At 37.8% G+C, this 17,230-nt stretch overlaps 1 protein-coding gene across 5 annotated transcripts in view; it reads left to right on the forward strand.

Annotated features, from left to right (window-relative positions):
- The first annotated feature begins 5,790 nt into the window (after positions 1-5,790).
- LOC139978548 (cytosolic carboxypeptidase 1-like) overlaps positions 5,791-17,230 on the forward strand; it is a 36,601-nt gene continuing 25,161 nt past the window's right edge. The window contains exons 1-9 of one of the 5 annotated variants that reach the window (XM_071988848.1): positions 5,791-6,022; positions 8,424-8,551; positions 8,760-8,835; positions 9,555-9,670; positions 10,576-10,643; positions 11,683-11,887; positions 13,739-13,870; positions 14,396-14,527; positions 16,820-16,966. In XM_071988848.1, the coding sequence (XP_071844949.1) occupies positions 8,798-8,835; positions 9,555-9,670; positions 10,576-10,643; positions 11,683-11,887; positions 13,739-13,870; positions 14,396-14,527; positions 16,820-16,966 (838 nt within the window). In that variant the 5' untranslated portion in view covers positions 5,791-6,022; positions 8,424-8,551; positions 8,760-8,797. Of the gene's footprint in view, positions 6,023-8,423; positions 8,552-8,606; positions 8,626-8,759; positions 8,836-9,554; positions 9,671-10,575; positions 10,644-11,682; positions 11,888-13,738; positions 13,871-14,395; positions 14,528-16,819; positions 16,967-17,230 lie in introns of those variants that run through there. The other 4 variants (XM_071988849.1, XM_071988850.1, XM_071988846.1 and 1 more) reach the window with 4 other exon arrangements.

Genomic DNA, 17,230 nt, shown 5'->3' on the forward strand with positions numbered 1-17,230 from the left:
TTGTCCACCTATGTTTTGGGGTGTCGCGGAGGAAGTGATTGATCAATTGCAAAGTAAAAATCGTCGTCTCACCCAGGACCACATATTTACAGTAAGAGTAGTTGATGCGTAAGATGTAGAATAGGCTCATATATACAAGGCGCGTATCCAGGGGGCGTTGGGGCGCCCCCCCCCCCGGATAAGAAAAAGAAGAGAGAAAAAAAAGAGAAGGAAAGATGGAAAAAATAAAGGGAAAAGAAGAGGAGGAAGGAGAGGAAGGAAGGGAAAAGAAAAGAAAATGAGAGAAAAAGGAAAAAAGGAGGGAGTCGAAGATAAACGCCAAGACACCGGGAAGAGAAAGAGGAAAAGTCATAATTACAGCCCTGATCCTTATTATATACACAGAGTAGCCAGTGACGGATCGATTTCGGATTTCGGAAAGGGCGTGCGCCTCACCCTACCCCTTACACCGACAACTCCATTTTTGACGTTTCCATTTTCCCTCTCTCACTAATGTTTATATATATATATATAGGCTATATATATATATAGGCTATATATATATATAGGCTATATATATATAAATATATATATATATATATGTATGGTCTATCATAACGCGCGTGTAATGGACGCCTTAAACAATTGTACAATTGTGTTATGAAACCAACTGTGGCTGCATGGTCTCGAACTCTAGTGTAATATATGCCGCTATGGAAGTATACACATAAATAAGCTATGTAATGTTGCATATATAATACACGAAAGTCAGTTTAAAAAAAATTATGATGATCTCATTTCTTGAAAAAACAAAATGTAATACTATGCGAACTAACTTAAGGCCAAGCCTTATATTAACATACAGACCATAGACAATACTTATTCATTTCATTAAGCTCCTCGATTTAGCATTTATCGTCAAACGTTGTCGTTATCTCAATTGCTTCATACTTGTCACTAAATTGAGTTCTATTTAGTTGATATATAATCAGAGAAATCACATGAATCAAGTCTTTTGATATCTGTCTTCGATCGTTTCGTGTAAGTTTTGTATTGATGTAAATATTAATATTTTAGATCCATTAGTGTTCTTTTTGCGTAATAAAGACATACATTGATTATACTACGTGTTAGCTTCTAAGCTGTAATGTAAATAACACTCCGTAATTTGAATAAAATCATGAAATGATCATAGATATAATGCTAGTTGATGATGAATGAACGTCTCATGTGCTGAAGTGTATCCATGCCGTATTTTATAGATAATCCCGCAGTGTTTAAAGAGCAAAAAAATAATAACAATAATAAGGGGAGGGGTGGGGTGGGGGGTGGTTGGGGCAGATGGTGGTAACATACAGTCTGTTAAACTTGAAACTCTCTTATTTCCATGAAAGTTTTACAATTCTTTCAAGTTTACTGATTAATATTTCCATTTCAAATACAAAGAAAGAAAATCGCATTTATTTTGAAATATCTTCTTTTTTCTCTATTATTTATCTTTCTGGTCTGAATGTTATATATGTGGCATTCATTAGCAATACTACTGACTTGGTCAATGTACGGAATGTAAAGTCCGACGCTTTCGTTTTTCACTGCTGCGTTACGCTCAATGTAACATCTCTATGACTCAATTTCCGCCGGATCAGATATACTTCCTAGCTATTACAGAGCTGACAGTTCTGGTCACGGAAGTTAATTATATATTTTTCCATGCAAGGAAGTAATTTAATTTACCCTAATTTTTACATTTCATTTAATCTTTCCTGGTGTTCTCTACACCTATAATCAACCTACACATCCAATATCCATCCTTGGTTTTATTTATTTTTGATTTTACTGCCCTGTAGACACAACTGTGGCTGCATGGTCTCGAACTCGACCTAGTCGTCGTGGAACATGACGCATTTCGGTATTAGACCAGGATCTACATGCGAACTGCACTAGACATATGTCCTTCGATGCAACACTACCATCCAGAGATAAAATGTTATACACTCCGACCTGAATGCTAATTGTTACCCCAAACCTAGTACCGTAACTCTTACAATGAATCTAAAAATAAAATTCCGCATGCGATTGGAGAATTAGCACATCTCCTGTAAATATCATGAAGTTGATCGAAGGGCGTATCATGGGAGGGGGGGGGGCGGACGCACCCATCACTTCTTGAGATTGTTCACATCTGAATGAAAACGCGCGCCCACAACCCTACGCCCTATCCCTCTAATCGCTTCCCGATGAGTTACGAAACTTAATTAATGACCATCGCCGTAGTACCAAGACCTTGACAAAATCCGGCAACACACCACTTCATCGATAACAAGTGATCGGGGTTGTGTATTAGTGACGTATAGAGGTCGTGCACTGACCTACATGGAGTGTGACCACTCCCGATTTTGCAATTTCCCAAGATCAGGCGCCGAAAAATCCCAAGAAACCCCACTGGCACTGTACTGTATGGATATCTAGCAATGTCTAGGGATGGAATCACGAGATCTTCCCTAAACTGATGGCAGATGGAGAATCGAAGCCTTCAGTGTGTAATGAACATAGAAATTTATTTCTATGGTAATGAACTTGAATTGAAACTGTGCGTCTTTCGAAATGAAAAGAATGTGGGGCACAGTAGCGTAACTCCTATGGGCTCGGACCGTGCTGAGGCGGGTTATGTATCGAGCTAGTTGTGTTATTTATTATTATAATGAAAACAAAGTATATAATTTAAAACCCAATTCCAGCCAATGTTGTACTGAGTACAACATCGGGACATGATCTTTTGAACAATTCTAAAACAATAACCCAACACACCACAGACTTGAAACTGCGTTCATTTGAAAAAAAGGCAGTGCTTTCATATAAATATAATAATAAAAGGTAAAAATAAAGATGCCTTCGGTGTATCTGGTAACTAAAAAAAGCACATGAAATTATGCTTATATGGAGACAAAGTTTCAGCCGAAGTTAGGCCTATGCTTAGATTACTGTAATTTGTACAGTAGTCTCCATTATACTCCATACAGTAGGGGAGGGGGGGGGGGGGAACAGATCAAACAAAAGTTAAGCATTTGACATTCCAAGGATTTCACCCAACCAACAGTTCTCTAGTTATGTTCATTGCATACGGACCCATAAGGCATTACTGAAATTATTGAAAGTCAGCAACATAAGAAGTTGAAGCAGAGACAGTGTAGATAAGGCGGCGACAAAATAAGTGCAGGCATAATGCGGTTAGACACTATGACATACGGCGGCATAGTATGTTGGCACAAAGAGGCGCCATACTAAGTTACAAACAACATTCACTGTAGCACAATGTCAGGTTATGTAACAGTTAGCCTACGGATGACCCGCCATGACACGAGTCGCTCTCGTGGAAGGCCAATTTAATTTTACCACTTGTCCAGCTATATGAATATATTACGTTTTTTTTTTGTGTCAAATTTGTCAACATACAGACTGCCTAACACATGATTGTTTTTTTCACCGGGCTCACTGTGAATAACGATGGGCATAAAAAAGACTAGTAAAAGATTTTTAATATTTATGGTATTCTTTGCTAAAAACTGTGAAATTCTTGTAAACAAAGTAACATAAAGGAATGTTCGTTCCTTAATCTCGGATCAAATGAACCTTTACAAAACAAAACCGAGAGAAAAAACACATTGCTTGTAATGATTTCATAGCTATTTCAGTATGTAAGATATTTTCAGAATTAAGGTATGCTAAGTCATGGCCCCCTGGTCACGTCACATAAGGGTTGTAGACAATCGCTGAAAGGTCGGGGGGGGGGGTGTAGTCGATTTTCAAAACAAAATTGTCTAAATAAGCATTTCGTAAAAATAAGTTGTCTTTATTTCACTGTTTTGTTTTTTACAATTTTCCATTTTCTCTTGTGTTTCCATATCCGTATTTTTTCCGCTTGAATTGGATTATGTTGTTTTGTTCAATTATAATTGTATATGAGAAAGTCAGATGACATATAATTTAAAAAAAATGTTGTACATAACGACTGTTCTAGACTGCGCGCTGACCGACAATGCACAGTTTATGTTTTATACGATCCGCAATATATGGTGCGCGACCCACATGTGGTTCGCCAAAAGCTTTTGCGGAAGGTCGAAAAGTATATTTAACAGTTTTTTCGGAGCTTGCAGATGAATATCAATTATGTTTGTACCATCAAGTCTAAGCAGTAGCTCATGAGCATTGCTTTTGTGGGATGGAGCTCGTGTGTGGTCGTCGCCTAGGCCTCATGGAAAGTCCTGAGTCGCTGATCAAAACGTTTGTAGACCGATGTCTTATAAAAAAAAATACAATACATAAAATGATAACGACATCGATAAAATTGCGATTTGATACTCGATACTCAATATTGCATACTGGTCGTGTAGGCTGTGGACCATACATGTTTGAAATAACGACGAGGCCCGATTGTGGTGTTCTGGTCGTCAAGACAAAGGCATATTTGGTATCGGCGGAAAGGTCACGAAATATGACCCGTTTATCATCTTCAGCTTCTTTATATAATCCCATGACTGAGATGACAACGGTTGATAAAGTTAATTACCGAATTGATTTTTTATTTCAAATCTGTGCCTGTTTAGTCCTCCTCTACCTCATTCTCTCAGATTCTTTTTCTTTCTTTTGTATTGTCCCCTGTGGCGTCCCGTATAAATTGGCTTAAGCTATAGCAATACGATGACGCCTCCTCTAGAAATACTGTATGTAAGGTAAAACGAAAAAAGAACAGAACAAGAAGTAAAATGAACTAATGCAGTGCTTGTTTACAGGGGTGTCAATCATGTGTGTGTGTGTGTGGGGGGGGGGGGGGGCATAGCCAACACTTTCTGAGTGGGGTAGACAATATCAAATGTCCTCCCCCCCCCCCCAAGTTTAGTGACTGAGTCGTGAAGGCGCTAATCCTATTAGGCTAATAATGTCGTTGCTGGCCAAAGTCTTCAGCTTTCAGTACCGTCTGGTATGTTGCCGTGTTGGACGGATCATTGAACTATAATGTATTTATGTAATTACCGGCTTTATTATTTATTTATTCATTTAACTTTGAGATCCGCGATTATTTAACTTTGCGATCCGCGTGGTAGTCATTGCTTAATTTGCAATCCGCCGTGCCCTTCACAAGTTGTCAAGGTCGGTAAAAGTGATCCCATAGTTTCCCTTTCGGGGAACCCTCACCCTCACCCCCCCCCTCCACCACCCCCAACATAAAAATGGGGGCGGGCAGTGTGTTGAATTAGGTCTGTGGTGTTGGCTGGCGGAGGCGATACTTAGTTCGAAGAGGTTGAACTGCTCTGATTGAAGACATAAAATAACCCAAATATTGTCTTCAAATGTAGTCTAAATGGGCAAAAACATGGCAAAATTTAAAGAACGAAAATTCTATTATGAAGCCCACTTCTCTGTTGGCCTTCCAACTATTCGCTATTTAATCCGGCATGTACATTGTTAAGCTATATGAAAGTGGGATTTTGTATATCCTCCATCTGTCCACCCAAGGAAAGAGGACAAAATTACAATCACAAAAACAGTAGAATACACTCAAAATGTTGTACGATCTCCGTGTAATTCATAATATATTCCTGATAGAATCTTTTATTAAGAAGCCGAAGTCTTCTTACATCAACATGTTTGACATAAATTTTGACCTAAAATCTGGCCTATCGTGTCTCTGTTTTGTCCGTAAAAATAAAAGTTCAATTTTTATGGTTTTGTCCGAAAAGTGACCTATTTTCCATTGATTTTGGCCGACGCCAAAATTGTAATCTAGCAGCCCTGGCCGATGAAGGAGTGGACACGGTCATTTCTGTGATGTAGGACTGTCCAACACCAAGCCTGTAAGCTGTTAGGCTACATTGTAAAAAGCATTATCTCCTTGTCAACGGGAAGCCACCACAGATAATTTGTATTTATCTCTGTGGAAGCCAAGCAAAATAACTTGTGACATTTGGACTTGGGGTCAGCGAAATTGAAGTGGATATGAGAGCGACAGTAGTAACAGTTGCATTATTTACCAGTTGAATTCACTGTAATCGTCTACAATTATTTTATTGATGTTGTAGCAGTCCCTAGCCTTACACAAGTTACAGTTACACTACTGTACAGTTCACTTACAGTAGCCGAGTGCAAACCATAGCAAAAGTCACAAGCCTATCCTAAGTTAGGCCAGCCTTAATAACACCCTTGGCCTTAATGAGGCTAAGCTAAGATAGCCTCATGTGAATGATACCGCTAGGCCGGACAATTAGGGACTAGCCTTCTCAGTTATAGCTACAATATGTATGACAAAAGAGCAGGCTTTGTGGTTGCCTTTCAGAGACAACTTAAACTTAGGCTTAATACTAGTTTCCAACAAAAATCAAAGTGAATCAAGTAACTGCAGAGGAAGTGAGACAACTAGCCTAGATGTTATCTTTAACTTTAAGTAATAAGTCTATAAATTAATGGTTATACATCCTTACCTAAGCCTGAAGGTTGTAGCCATGTATAGACTGAAGCTTACATCAGTAAAGTGAATTGTAACTGGTATAGTCAAGCCTTCATAATTGACGCACCCCTGTAATTGACGCACCTTCAATTATTACTAGCAACGATACAGCAGGCCACCTAAACTTTTTGCAGTCAAGCAGAATTACATATTCTATGAGTTTGAATCCATTTTAGCTATTTGCTGACTAAATTTCGGTATTTTTTAAGCTTTTAACACCCTCCCCCCAGTTTTGCACGTTTTTTGGGCATTTGGAAATCTTACATCCTAAAAATAACCAACAATACCTCAATATGATAACACTATTCTCTAGGACCTAACCTGTCTGAGCTTAGAGGCTCAGAGCATAGTAAACAGCATCTAAAGTCAATGGATGTATACTAAGGCCTAAACTACAGTTAGCTTATCGACGAATGTGTCAATTTAGGGGTATGAAAGAACTTGACACGGCAGACATTTTGTGGTCAAATTCTGCCCAATTGTACGGTGCATATAGCACAGAACCTTAAATATTTTGATTTCATAACATTTCTGAGGAACTACACATATGAAAAACACATACAGTTGAGTGATTTGGATTTTTCCTTGATAGACATCGTTGATCAAATCCTTAAGTGCGTCAATTATGAGCCCACCATGCTACAGTAAGTATAGTAAAGGCTTCATAATTGACGCACCCCCGTAATTGACGCACCTTCAATAATTACTAGCAACGATACAGCAGGCCACCTAAACTTTTTGCAGTCGAGCAAAATTACATATTTCATTAGTTTGAATCCATTTCAGCTATTTGCTGACCAAATTGTGGTATTTTTAAAGCTTTTAGCACCCTCCCCCTCAGTTTTGCACATTTTTGGACATTTGGAAATCTTACTCCGTAAAAATAACCAAAATTACCTCAGTATCATACCACTACTCTCTCGGACCTGACCTGTCTGAGCTTAGAGGTTCAGAGCATAGCAAACAGCATCCAAAGTCAATTGATGTATACTTAGACCTACACTACAGTTAGCTTATCATCGAATGTGTCAATTTAGGGGTATGAAAGAACTTGACACGGCAGACATTTTGTGGTCAAATTCTGCTCAATTGTACGGTGCATATGCACAGAACCTTAAATATTTTGAGATCATAACATTGGGGAGGAACTACACATATGAAAAACACACACAGTTAAGTGATTTGGATTTTTCCTTGATAGACATCGTTGATCAAATCCTTAAGTGCGTCAATTATGAGCCCACCATGCTACATGTAACTGTTGAATTATGAAGTTTATTAAGTAGGTCTATGGTAGGCCAGTACTAAGTTACCAGTGTCTAGGAGTAATACTAGTACAGCATCAAGGATCCCAGATTCATTCACCTCCTTATCAGCATACAGTGGGCCTAATAGTGTTTGGTACTATTGTGCTTGAGAAAGTTTTGATGAAGCACAACAGCATTTTTTACCATGACGTGTTAATACTGTTCTATAGCCTGCGTATGTAATATCTCTCCGTAGTTGTTAAAACACTCAACCTTTGCACACAGCGAACAGGCTCAAAAGTCAATGTGTAGGCTCCTGTATCGAGTTCATTCGGATGATCCCAACCAGAGTTGTGCAGTAACTTTCTGCAGTTTAAAAATCAAGCATCATGTGATTGGTCCATTATTACTCTCAAAAAGAATCCATCCTCATTAAGTAATGCTCAGAAATGACTAGTATTGTTCCAGATCAATAACTAGTCTTGCAGCTGCGCAACCATGAGAGAGAACTGGTTGGAAAGGAACATTCCTAGTTCAAGTGTATGATATTGGATGCTGTTTAAGGATATCTCATTAGTTTAGTTTAGTTAAAAGACCCAAGGATCAGAAAGCCTAACAGTAGCTTATTTGCGACCCTATCCGTGTTAGATCGTGGATGAACAAAGGCTTATTTCAAGCCTTCTCTTTTGCATTAGTGTTCAGAGGATAACGAGGCAGGGGTGTGAATTCGCTCCCATTCCTTCTCCCGGGACCACCATTTAACTTCCCAATCTGACAGACGAGAGTGTATGCCCCAGCATCTGACCACTTCCTCAATAATGAGGTAGGCAAAGGCACCCCATTCGACATCACTGCAGTGCAGAGTTAGTGATACTATTTGCACACGTTATGATAAAGGTAAACACTCTTTTGTGTCTGTATATACTGGAGTCAATATGTTAAGAAAAAATATGTCATGTATAAAGGAAACTGGTATCAGTGAGTAACCTTTACCAGTACAATAAAGTACAAATTTTTGTTTGTTGTTACAGGTAGCATCACATGCAATGTAGTCCCTGTATTCTATGCTATGAGTAAAGGGAACACCAAAGTTGTGATGACTTCAGTGTGAGTATTGATATTGTCAAGAGATACTTGTACAAATTTGACGAATTGTACTCAAGTCATGCCAGTGTGGTTGCAAACTCATGTACTTATGCAGGGTAATAATATTTGTGCTCAAATTTGTATGTCCAGAGTAGTTTTGAAGGTTCTGCAGTTTGTCTCCTATAAAATAATATATACTTCCTATCTAAAAAAATTGCTTTGACTATGTGCATCTTTGCACTTGCATAGCAATTCTTGCCCATTTCGTATAGCATTTTGCGAAGTGATACCAGATGAATTATTCCATACTTGTTTTCTATAGCACTTGATGACCAGTACTCTTACTTTATTTGACAAGCAACAATGACCCCTTCCTTCCAATGAAGTACGAGTTGACCCTGGCTCTAAAGTGGTTTAAGATTAAAAAAAAAATTTACAATTTGGCCTATTCACATGTGAGACAATGGAAGTTACAAGTGGTTGGTACATGCCTCATGTTCATATTTGAATGCAAGAATTTTGCTTAGAAGCCCTAATTAACTGTATTTTCTCTTCAGGGCTTATTTCATCAACATCAAATCAAGTTTAACAAAAAATGTGTTTTCTTTCAAGATGTCTTCCCCTTCCTATTTGTCATTCCTTTGTTAATCATTCCATTTCAAATTTTTGTAAGGATGTTTTATAATCAAGTCCAACAAAATTCCTTAGAGTTGACTTCATTTAAACTGTATGTTTTTCAGTTCTAGGGTAAGTGGCCACTTGATGGCTCTGGACAAACTCAACACCGGCAATTCAGAGGATCTGGAGCAGTATCGATATCTGACTGGCAGGATATTAGCCTGTGTGAAGGAGCATGGTAAGAATATTAGGAATATGGTTATGTTGGTTTGACTTTTGTACTTTGACTTGCGTACTGGTTTCCCCTCCCTCCCCTACCCATTGCAACAGCCCCTCGCGACATTCATAAACAAATGGTCCAGTATACTAAGTGAGTCACTGGTTCAATGGTAGGAATGACTTTGAATGACTGTGAGGTTTGAGAGAGTCACTGCACTGTTAAGTGTGACTTGGTTTGTGCTCACCCTGCCCCCCACCCCCACCCTCAACTTTTACTCCTTATCATAGACGTTTTGATGTCGTCATTGGCACCAGACTTACATATCGGTGACAGCATTGAGACTTAATATAAGTCAGTAGGTTTCTAATGGCATACAGGACTGGATACAAAGCTCAAAAGTAAATAAAAGGCAAACCTAGGCATTAAGAGCTCAAAAAGCAGCGAGAAAACTGAGTCCCTATGTACATCATAAGTAACAAATTACTTATATGTGAAGAAATGTAGTAAAAATATAATGTAAACTAAATCATTAATATTCATAAACTAACACAAAATGTACCACAGTAGCATGCTCAAGGTCATACATACAGGTCATAGACTGCTGCCGGCAATTGATTTGATTGGTGTATCAGAAGCAGGTTACAAAATCACATGTACAGTATGACCATGTATATACTGTACTAAGGTGAAATGGAAATACCAAAGAGTTGATATTACTATACTGTGTTTTGCCTTGTAGTGTGAGTGAAAATGTTTTTACTGTAGCATTGCAGCCTGTGGTAACTTCAGTGTGAAATGCTCTTAAAATTTATATTAAACAAAATATTGGGATATTTAGCTGGCTATAGTATGGTACAGTAGATGTTTTTGTTTTTTGGGGGAAGTAACCCTTATGAATAATGACTCTCATTAAAAACCTACAGAAAAATCTTGCAAAGAAGTGGCCTCAACACCGTATGATGGTATTGATATACTCTTGGCTACTTTGGAGGTAAGCTCTCTACTTTCATCTTATTAATATAAAAGGAAAGAGAAACCCACAGCAAAGCTGAATCAAGAAAAGCTGTAATTTTCATCTTCATAAATGTAATTTGGTATTTTCTCGGATCGACCGCGAGCAACCTCGGATCCCCGTTCATGATCACAAGCAGTAAGTTTGTTAAGCTGTTGGTCCAACTGCGATGGAAATTGCATTGTGATGCAATAGAATAAAATACAGAATGAATCTGATGATATGATCTAAGTCTGCCTTACAACCACAATGGAGGAAGCAAGTTATACAAAAGTCTTCCCACATGGAGAGATTCAGTACAAGCTTACAATCTGATTTAACGCTTCAGCAAATCAATACAACAGATCACTTTCTAAAGAAATTTCTCTGGTATTCTTTGTTTTTATTTTGTGGCTTCATTTCCAACCTTACAGTGATCAAATGCAGAGAGACTAAGGGGGACCACCAGAGCTCATCATTGCTACCAAACATGACAAATTAAGCATTATTTACAAATTTCAATGGCTGGAGGAAAATGAAATGTCAGGCCAAACAGCATTTTGGGGGCATTTTATTAATGGCCTTCCAATTTAAGGGAAGTGGTTGCTGAAAATTGTTAAATTCCCTCAAAGAATGTTGATTTCAACCATTTCATGTTGTTCAGTCCAACTCAAGGTTGTATATAGGCCTACACACCAGTGAAAAAAAGTGGAATTGTTTACCATGATTAATCCCTGTTAATGTTCATCTATGAGACCCACATTGCAACGAATTGTGAACCCATGCAGTTCTTATCCATATACAGGGTCAATTGTCATAAAAGAACAGCAACTTTGTGTTTGGCAATTTTCACCCATTTTGGCCTCCAAGTTGGTCCGTTGCACCACAGCAAAAAGTGGCAAACCTGGAACACCTTAAACATAGAATTGAGTTAAGTATTTAATTGACATAATGATAAGGAAAGTCATAATTGATACTTTTAGACAGTACAACATGGATTTCTAGCTGTTTAATTGTATTGCTTTTTGGTCACTTTTAGAGCTCCAATGACTCCCAGCTCTCCCTGAATGTGACGCACAGCCTCCTTGAAATTTTGAACCTTGAAAAGAAGATTTCCGTTTTGGTCTCTCGAGGGACAACCCAAATCGTATTTTCTGCAATGGGGGCAGCATACCGTGAGCAACCAGTCAGCGAATCCCTGATGAAGAGATTACATCAACTGCTGGGTAAAATTGGAGCCAAAGGTAGCTAGATAAACTAGAGAGGAGATGAATGGATATTGAAGGGATATAAATAGTAGTTAATTTATTCTGTTTTGGTAATTTTGCTATATTTGATCATAGCTAGGTGATTAATTTTGGTGTTCTCCCTTTAGTGCATCCTTTCAAAAGTAACCCAGATGTAGGTTTTCCAATCAACCAAGTAATCTTAATTAGTATATTTATTGAGAGGTTACACACTGTAACACACAAGTAAAAGGTACACCGAACAGATTTTAAAGAGCTTTGATTATCTGACGAACTTTTGTAAAAATAAAACTGCCAACAAGAAGATCTCATGAGAAGCAAAACATTTTGTATTCCTTGCCGAACGTAGAAGGAATCTATGCAATGGTGATGGTGTGTGTGTGTGACACTTTCTTGTAAACATGTACCATCAAAAAGTTCATGGTGGATTAAATTCATATGTGAGATGTGGATCCATCTTATTGAGTACAAGAACCCTATTCTTTTCTGTGAAGGTCAATGGTCATTTGGGGTCAACAGAGGTCAAAGTCTGAAAACTTTGTAAACAATAACTCAAATAGTAAATCTTTTGTTGAACTTCATACATGGTATGCAGATCCAGCTTGGTCAACAACAAACCTTTTAAGCATAATAACAAGTAATCTGTAAATTCTCCAATGCCATGATTTTGTTTTGGTGAACACAGTTTGGTGAAATTCAGTTAGTTTGGTTTTATGAAGGGGCTCTATACAGTAGGTCTGCAACAAAACATACAATCATCATGGAAATAAAAATCAGCTTCAGAGAGTTGATAGTCTTGCTTTAAACACACTCAAACTGGCTATTATCAGTTTTCACCCTTCAAGGGGTCAACAGGTTATCTCGGATGGTCCCAAAATTGGCCTTTTTCTCTGCGATTGATACTATATCACTTTTGCTTTGGCAGTTGGTTGTGAAAATATTTCACAGTGTATAAACAATGTCATGTAAATCTCATTCATTAATAACAATTAGTAAAGGGATGGTTGGTAGCAGAGTTGATTTGCCAGATCAAAATTGGTAAAAGAAAGTAATATCCTGTTATTCATACATCTATGTGTCTATATTGCAGATAGGAAGACTGTTCTTTGTGGATATTGAAACATTTTTAAATAAAAATGCTATCCTGTAAAATCCTTACCAGTGAATGAAATGGTTGATGCCACAAGGGAGTGCTACAAATTTGAGCAAGAAATCTCTGATCCTTTCTGGTTTTCACTTAATTCTTGTACAAATTTAACTCACTTGCTCTACATTAGTCAGATAGTTCTGTGGAATTTGAGCAAATTGTATGGCATGAATACATTTCATTTCAAGACTTTCTAAATGCAAAGAAATACAGCTAACTGTCACTTTTATGGTAAGTTTTTATCATTTAAACCAGATGCCTGCTCTAGTAATACAATTATAACCATGCAATTCATGAAATGAACATATAAAAAAATTAAGTTTCATCCAAGGACACTTTGATGTGACAAGTTAACCATTTATAGCCTTTGCATCAACAGCATATAATCCTAAATGAGAAATGAACTAGCAGTGACCCTTGTTCAAGTTCTTACCCTGCAATGTAATCGCAACGTAAAATTCATTATTCTACATAGCCTACTGATTTCTTCAATGGTTTTGTAGCTCATAGTTTATAACAGGATGCAAAACATCTTTAAACCTTGTTTGCACCCTTTCTCATCTTCTTATAATAGAAAATTAAAAATCAATTTTAAACTCACTTTGTCTTAAAAATTTTCCTCTTTCCCTCCTTTTCTCTTTCGTGTTGAAAGAGATTTTATAATTTGCTACTAATGTCGTTCTCTTTTCCAATAATTTCAGATCGAAAATTTGGTGTGAAAGCCCGGCTAAGTGGGGTTTTACCTATCACCCTTAGCCTTATCCGGACTAACTCAGGAAATTTTGAGTATCTCCTGCCTCTTCTTCAAGTCATGAAAATTTATTGTTCAAATTGTAAGTGTATGGCAGGAAATATGCAGTGGCTACGGTTTCCTTTTACCTCCCCTCCAATGAATAATACCGAAATTAGCCGATTAAATGGAAAAGCAAAAACAGTGGGAGAGTGGAGGAGTATTGAAAATTGACCAGCCAGAAATGTTTTGCAAGAAGAATCTGTTAACAAGGAAGCAGCAACTAGAAAGAAAAAAATTGACAAATGTGCAAACTACCAACAGTGAATAAAATAAAGATGCTTAAAGCTATGTTAAGCTTAGCTGCGATAAATCAGCAGAATTTGTTTACATTCTTACAGAATGTGTACTACTCCTACCTTTAGATTACTGTAACAATTCCTTTCTCTGAGGGTTCTGAAGGAACTAAGGTATTTTTTAATGCAAACCTTTTTAGGAATTTCCTTTCACTGTGATAAGGTAATGGAATTGGCCGGTTTGTTTTAGACCATTGGGTGAAATCAAAATAAAAAAAATCTAAACATATAGCACCCCAAGTAAATTTATACCCTTGTGTTTCTATTTGCAGCCGTCAATTCGTCCAATCTGGGTAAGGCTGGGGGCGTCAACTCCATGCTGAGGGTCATGGCGACGTGCGGTAAGAAACACCACACGATATGTAAACTGGCCATTGATACTCTGTGCTTGCTGACAAAATCAAGTAAGTAAACATGATTTTTGATTCCTTGGCGGTAGCCGTAGGAATCTATGCGGTCATGACTGCGCGTGTGTGTGTGTGTGTGTGTGTCTGTGTGTGTGTGACGCCAAGCTTGAAATTAGGTTTCTCAGCAATCCCAAGGTAGATTGATCTCATTCTTGGTACATAGGTTACCCATCATGAGTAGACGATCCCTATTTATTTTGGTGCTAATATCATGAATATTAATGAGTGGGCGGGGCTTAGAGTGATTTTCAACAAATGTCAATATCTTCGCAACCGTAAGATTAATTTTCATGGAACTTGGTTTGGTGGTACAAGAGGAAGGTCCTCTATATGAATATGGTGACAGTTTGTCCAATCTCATTATTATTCATGAGGGGCGGGGCTAAGTGTTGTTTTTTGCAAAAAAAGCTTGAAATTAGGTTTTCTCAGCAATCCCAAGGTGGATTGATCTCATTCTTGGTACATAGGTTACCCATCATGAGTAGACGATCCCTATTTATTTTGGTGCTAATATCATGAATATTAATGAGTGGGCGGGGCTTAGAGTGATTTTCAACAAATCTTCAGTATGACCCGGCCAGGAGTCGAACCCCTAACCTTCCAGCTGCAAGTCGGAATTCTACCCCAATACTATTAATGAGGGGGCATGAATATTAATGAGTGGTAGAGCTTAAAGCAAATTCTTTAAAATATCAATTTGTTCATCAAACTTGAGCTGATAGCAAGGAACAACATTTGTGTTGATGCTACATTAATATTCATAAAAGGTCGGAACCAAGTGTACACAATGAACCTACAGTAATATTTAGATGCCAAGGAATCTCAAAACCTCTTGGTTTTCTTGTTTAATATTGCAACGTTTCCATTAATTATAATTTGGGATGAATAAATTAATTTAGTTAATTACAATCAGATGTAATTGGGATTCAGTCCCCTTCGTGTATTAGTCACTGTGACACACAGTCTGTATTTGTCAACAAGCTTGCTTATTCCAGAGAGTCATTCAAGGAGAGTAGCAGTGTGCCTAAAATTACCTAACCAATCAGAGATATATAAATATTTATTTTTGGGTCATCAACTTTTCAGCCACTTGATTGACAAGTCATATCTTCATCACAGCTAATAGCATTGATTCACGCAACCACCCCCAACCCCCGCCCCCCCACTCCTCCCCTTATCATTTCCTGCTAAGTTGAGCCATTCACAAATTGGTAACACTGAGTTAAATCCATGACTGAAGTAAATGAAGTCACCATTATTGCCAACTGGACCTAGAGTAGAATTAGTAGCAAATGCCTGAACTAGAAATTCAAAGTCACTCTGATTTGTGGTAGAGCATGCATTGTGCTCCAGTATTTTTGAAAGAACAAGAAATTCAAAGTCACATTTATTTTGTGGTAGAGCATTCATAATACTCCAGTATTGTAACGAGAACAAGAAGTTCAAAGTCACTGTTATATTGTGGTAGAGCATGCATAGTGCTCCAGTATTGTTGAAAGTACAAGTTTATCCCTCTGGAATTTTTGGATATGCCATTCTAGTAATTACCCAAAAATTAGTCATTCAGTTTATAGTCAGTTTTATAGAAAATATTTACAACTTGCAAGGTGAATTCAGAAAATGGAAACGAATCTACAAGGACTGACCACTGTGTAGACATTTGCAATTTCTTGGCCAAAATGCACCAATACTGATATGATTATTATCAAGCAAGTTGCTCAAAATTACAAAGTCTCTTGGCTGTAACAGCTCCCTGGCAAGCTCAACATCTCCAGCTGGTGATTAATTCCAAAGACTTTACAAAACCAAAACACCTCTTTGTTTTTCAGCCGAGACGGATTTGTACTTTGTAAGCAATGAATAATTATGCTTGGTCAATAGTTTAATCTAGAGTGGTCTTCATTTTGGCAGGAAAGGTAACTTTTAGCAAATTTGAATATTCATTTTCAGTATTTTCAGTTTCTTCTGCTGATTTTAGGGGGAAAATATAAAAATTGTGTCAGTTGTTGTCATAAAATAGGATCATCTCCTCAGACAGCATGCTGTGTTAATGGTCAATGTGAGGCACTTCTCAAAATGGAGAACTCTACACATTTTTCCACTAATGGTTAACTCTATGCACTTTCTACAAACGGGTTAACACTACAGACTGTGATAATGATTACTCTTGTGTTCACTTTGGTACTGGTTAACTCTGTAAGTTGCCTAATAGGGAACCCCGCTACACTGTTAATTTGTGGCTCTAGTCACTGCGCTTTTTACGGTGACACTTCTCTCTTACCCTTGCAGAGAGTAATTCTGCTCGTGCCCTCGGCCAAGGAGGCATCGCCATCCTTCTGTCGTTATTCTATGAGTGGCATCGCCACGATACCAGGAACAGACACATCGGGATCCGTAAAGCAATTCTGGGTGTCATCAAAAATATCACTAACCTCAGTGAGTATGTTACCATGAATAATACCGAAATTTGTCGATAAAAAGGAAAAACAAAACAGTGGGAGAGCGGAGAAGGATTGACAAGCCAGAAATGTTTTGCAAGAATAATCTGTTTAAAGGAAACAGCAAGTAGAAGAAGAAAAAAAACGACAGATTTGCAAACTACCAACAGTGAATGAAAAAGAAGATGCTTAAAGCTATATTAAGCTTAGCTGTGATAAATCAATAGAATGTTTTACATTCTCACAACGAGTAGAGATAATC

This window comes from Apostichopus japonicus, chromosome 13 (assembly GCF_037975245.1).
Source record: "Apostichopus japonicus isolate 1M-3 chromosome 13, ASM3797524v1, whole genome shotgun sequence".
NCBI lineage: Eukaryota > Metazoa > Echinodermata > Holothuroidea > Aspidochirotida > Stichopodidae > Apostichopus > Apostichopus japonicus.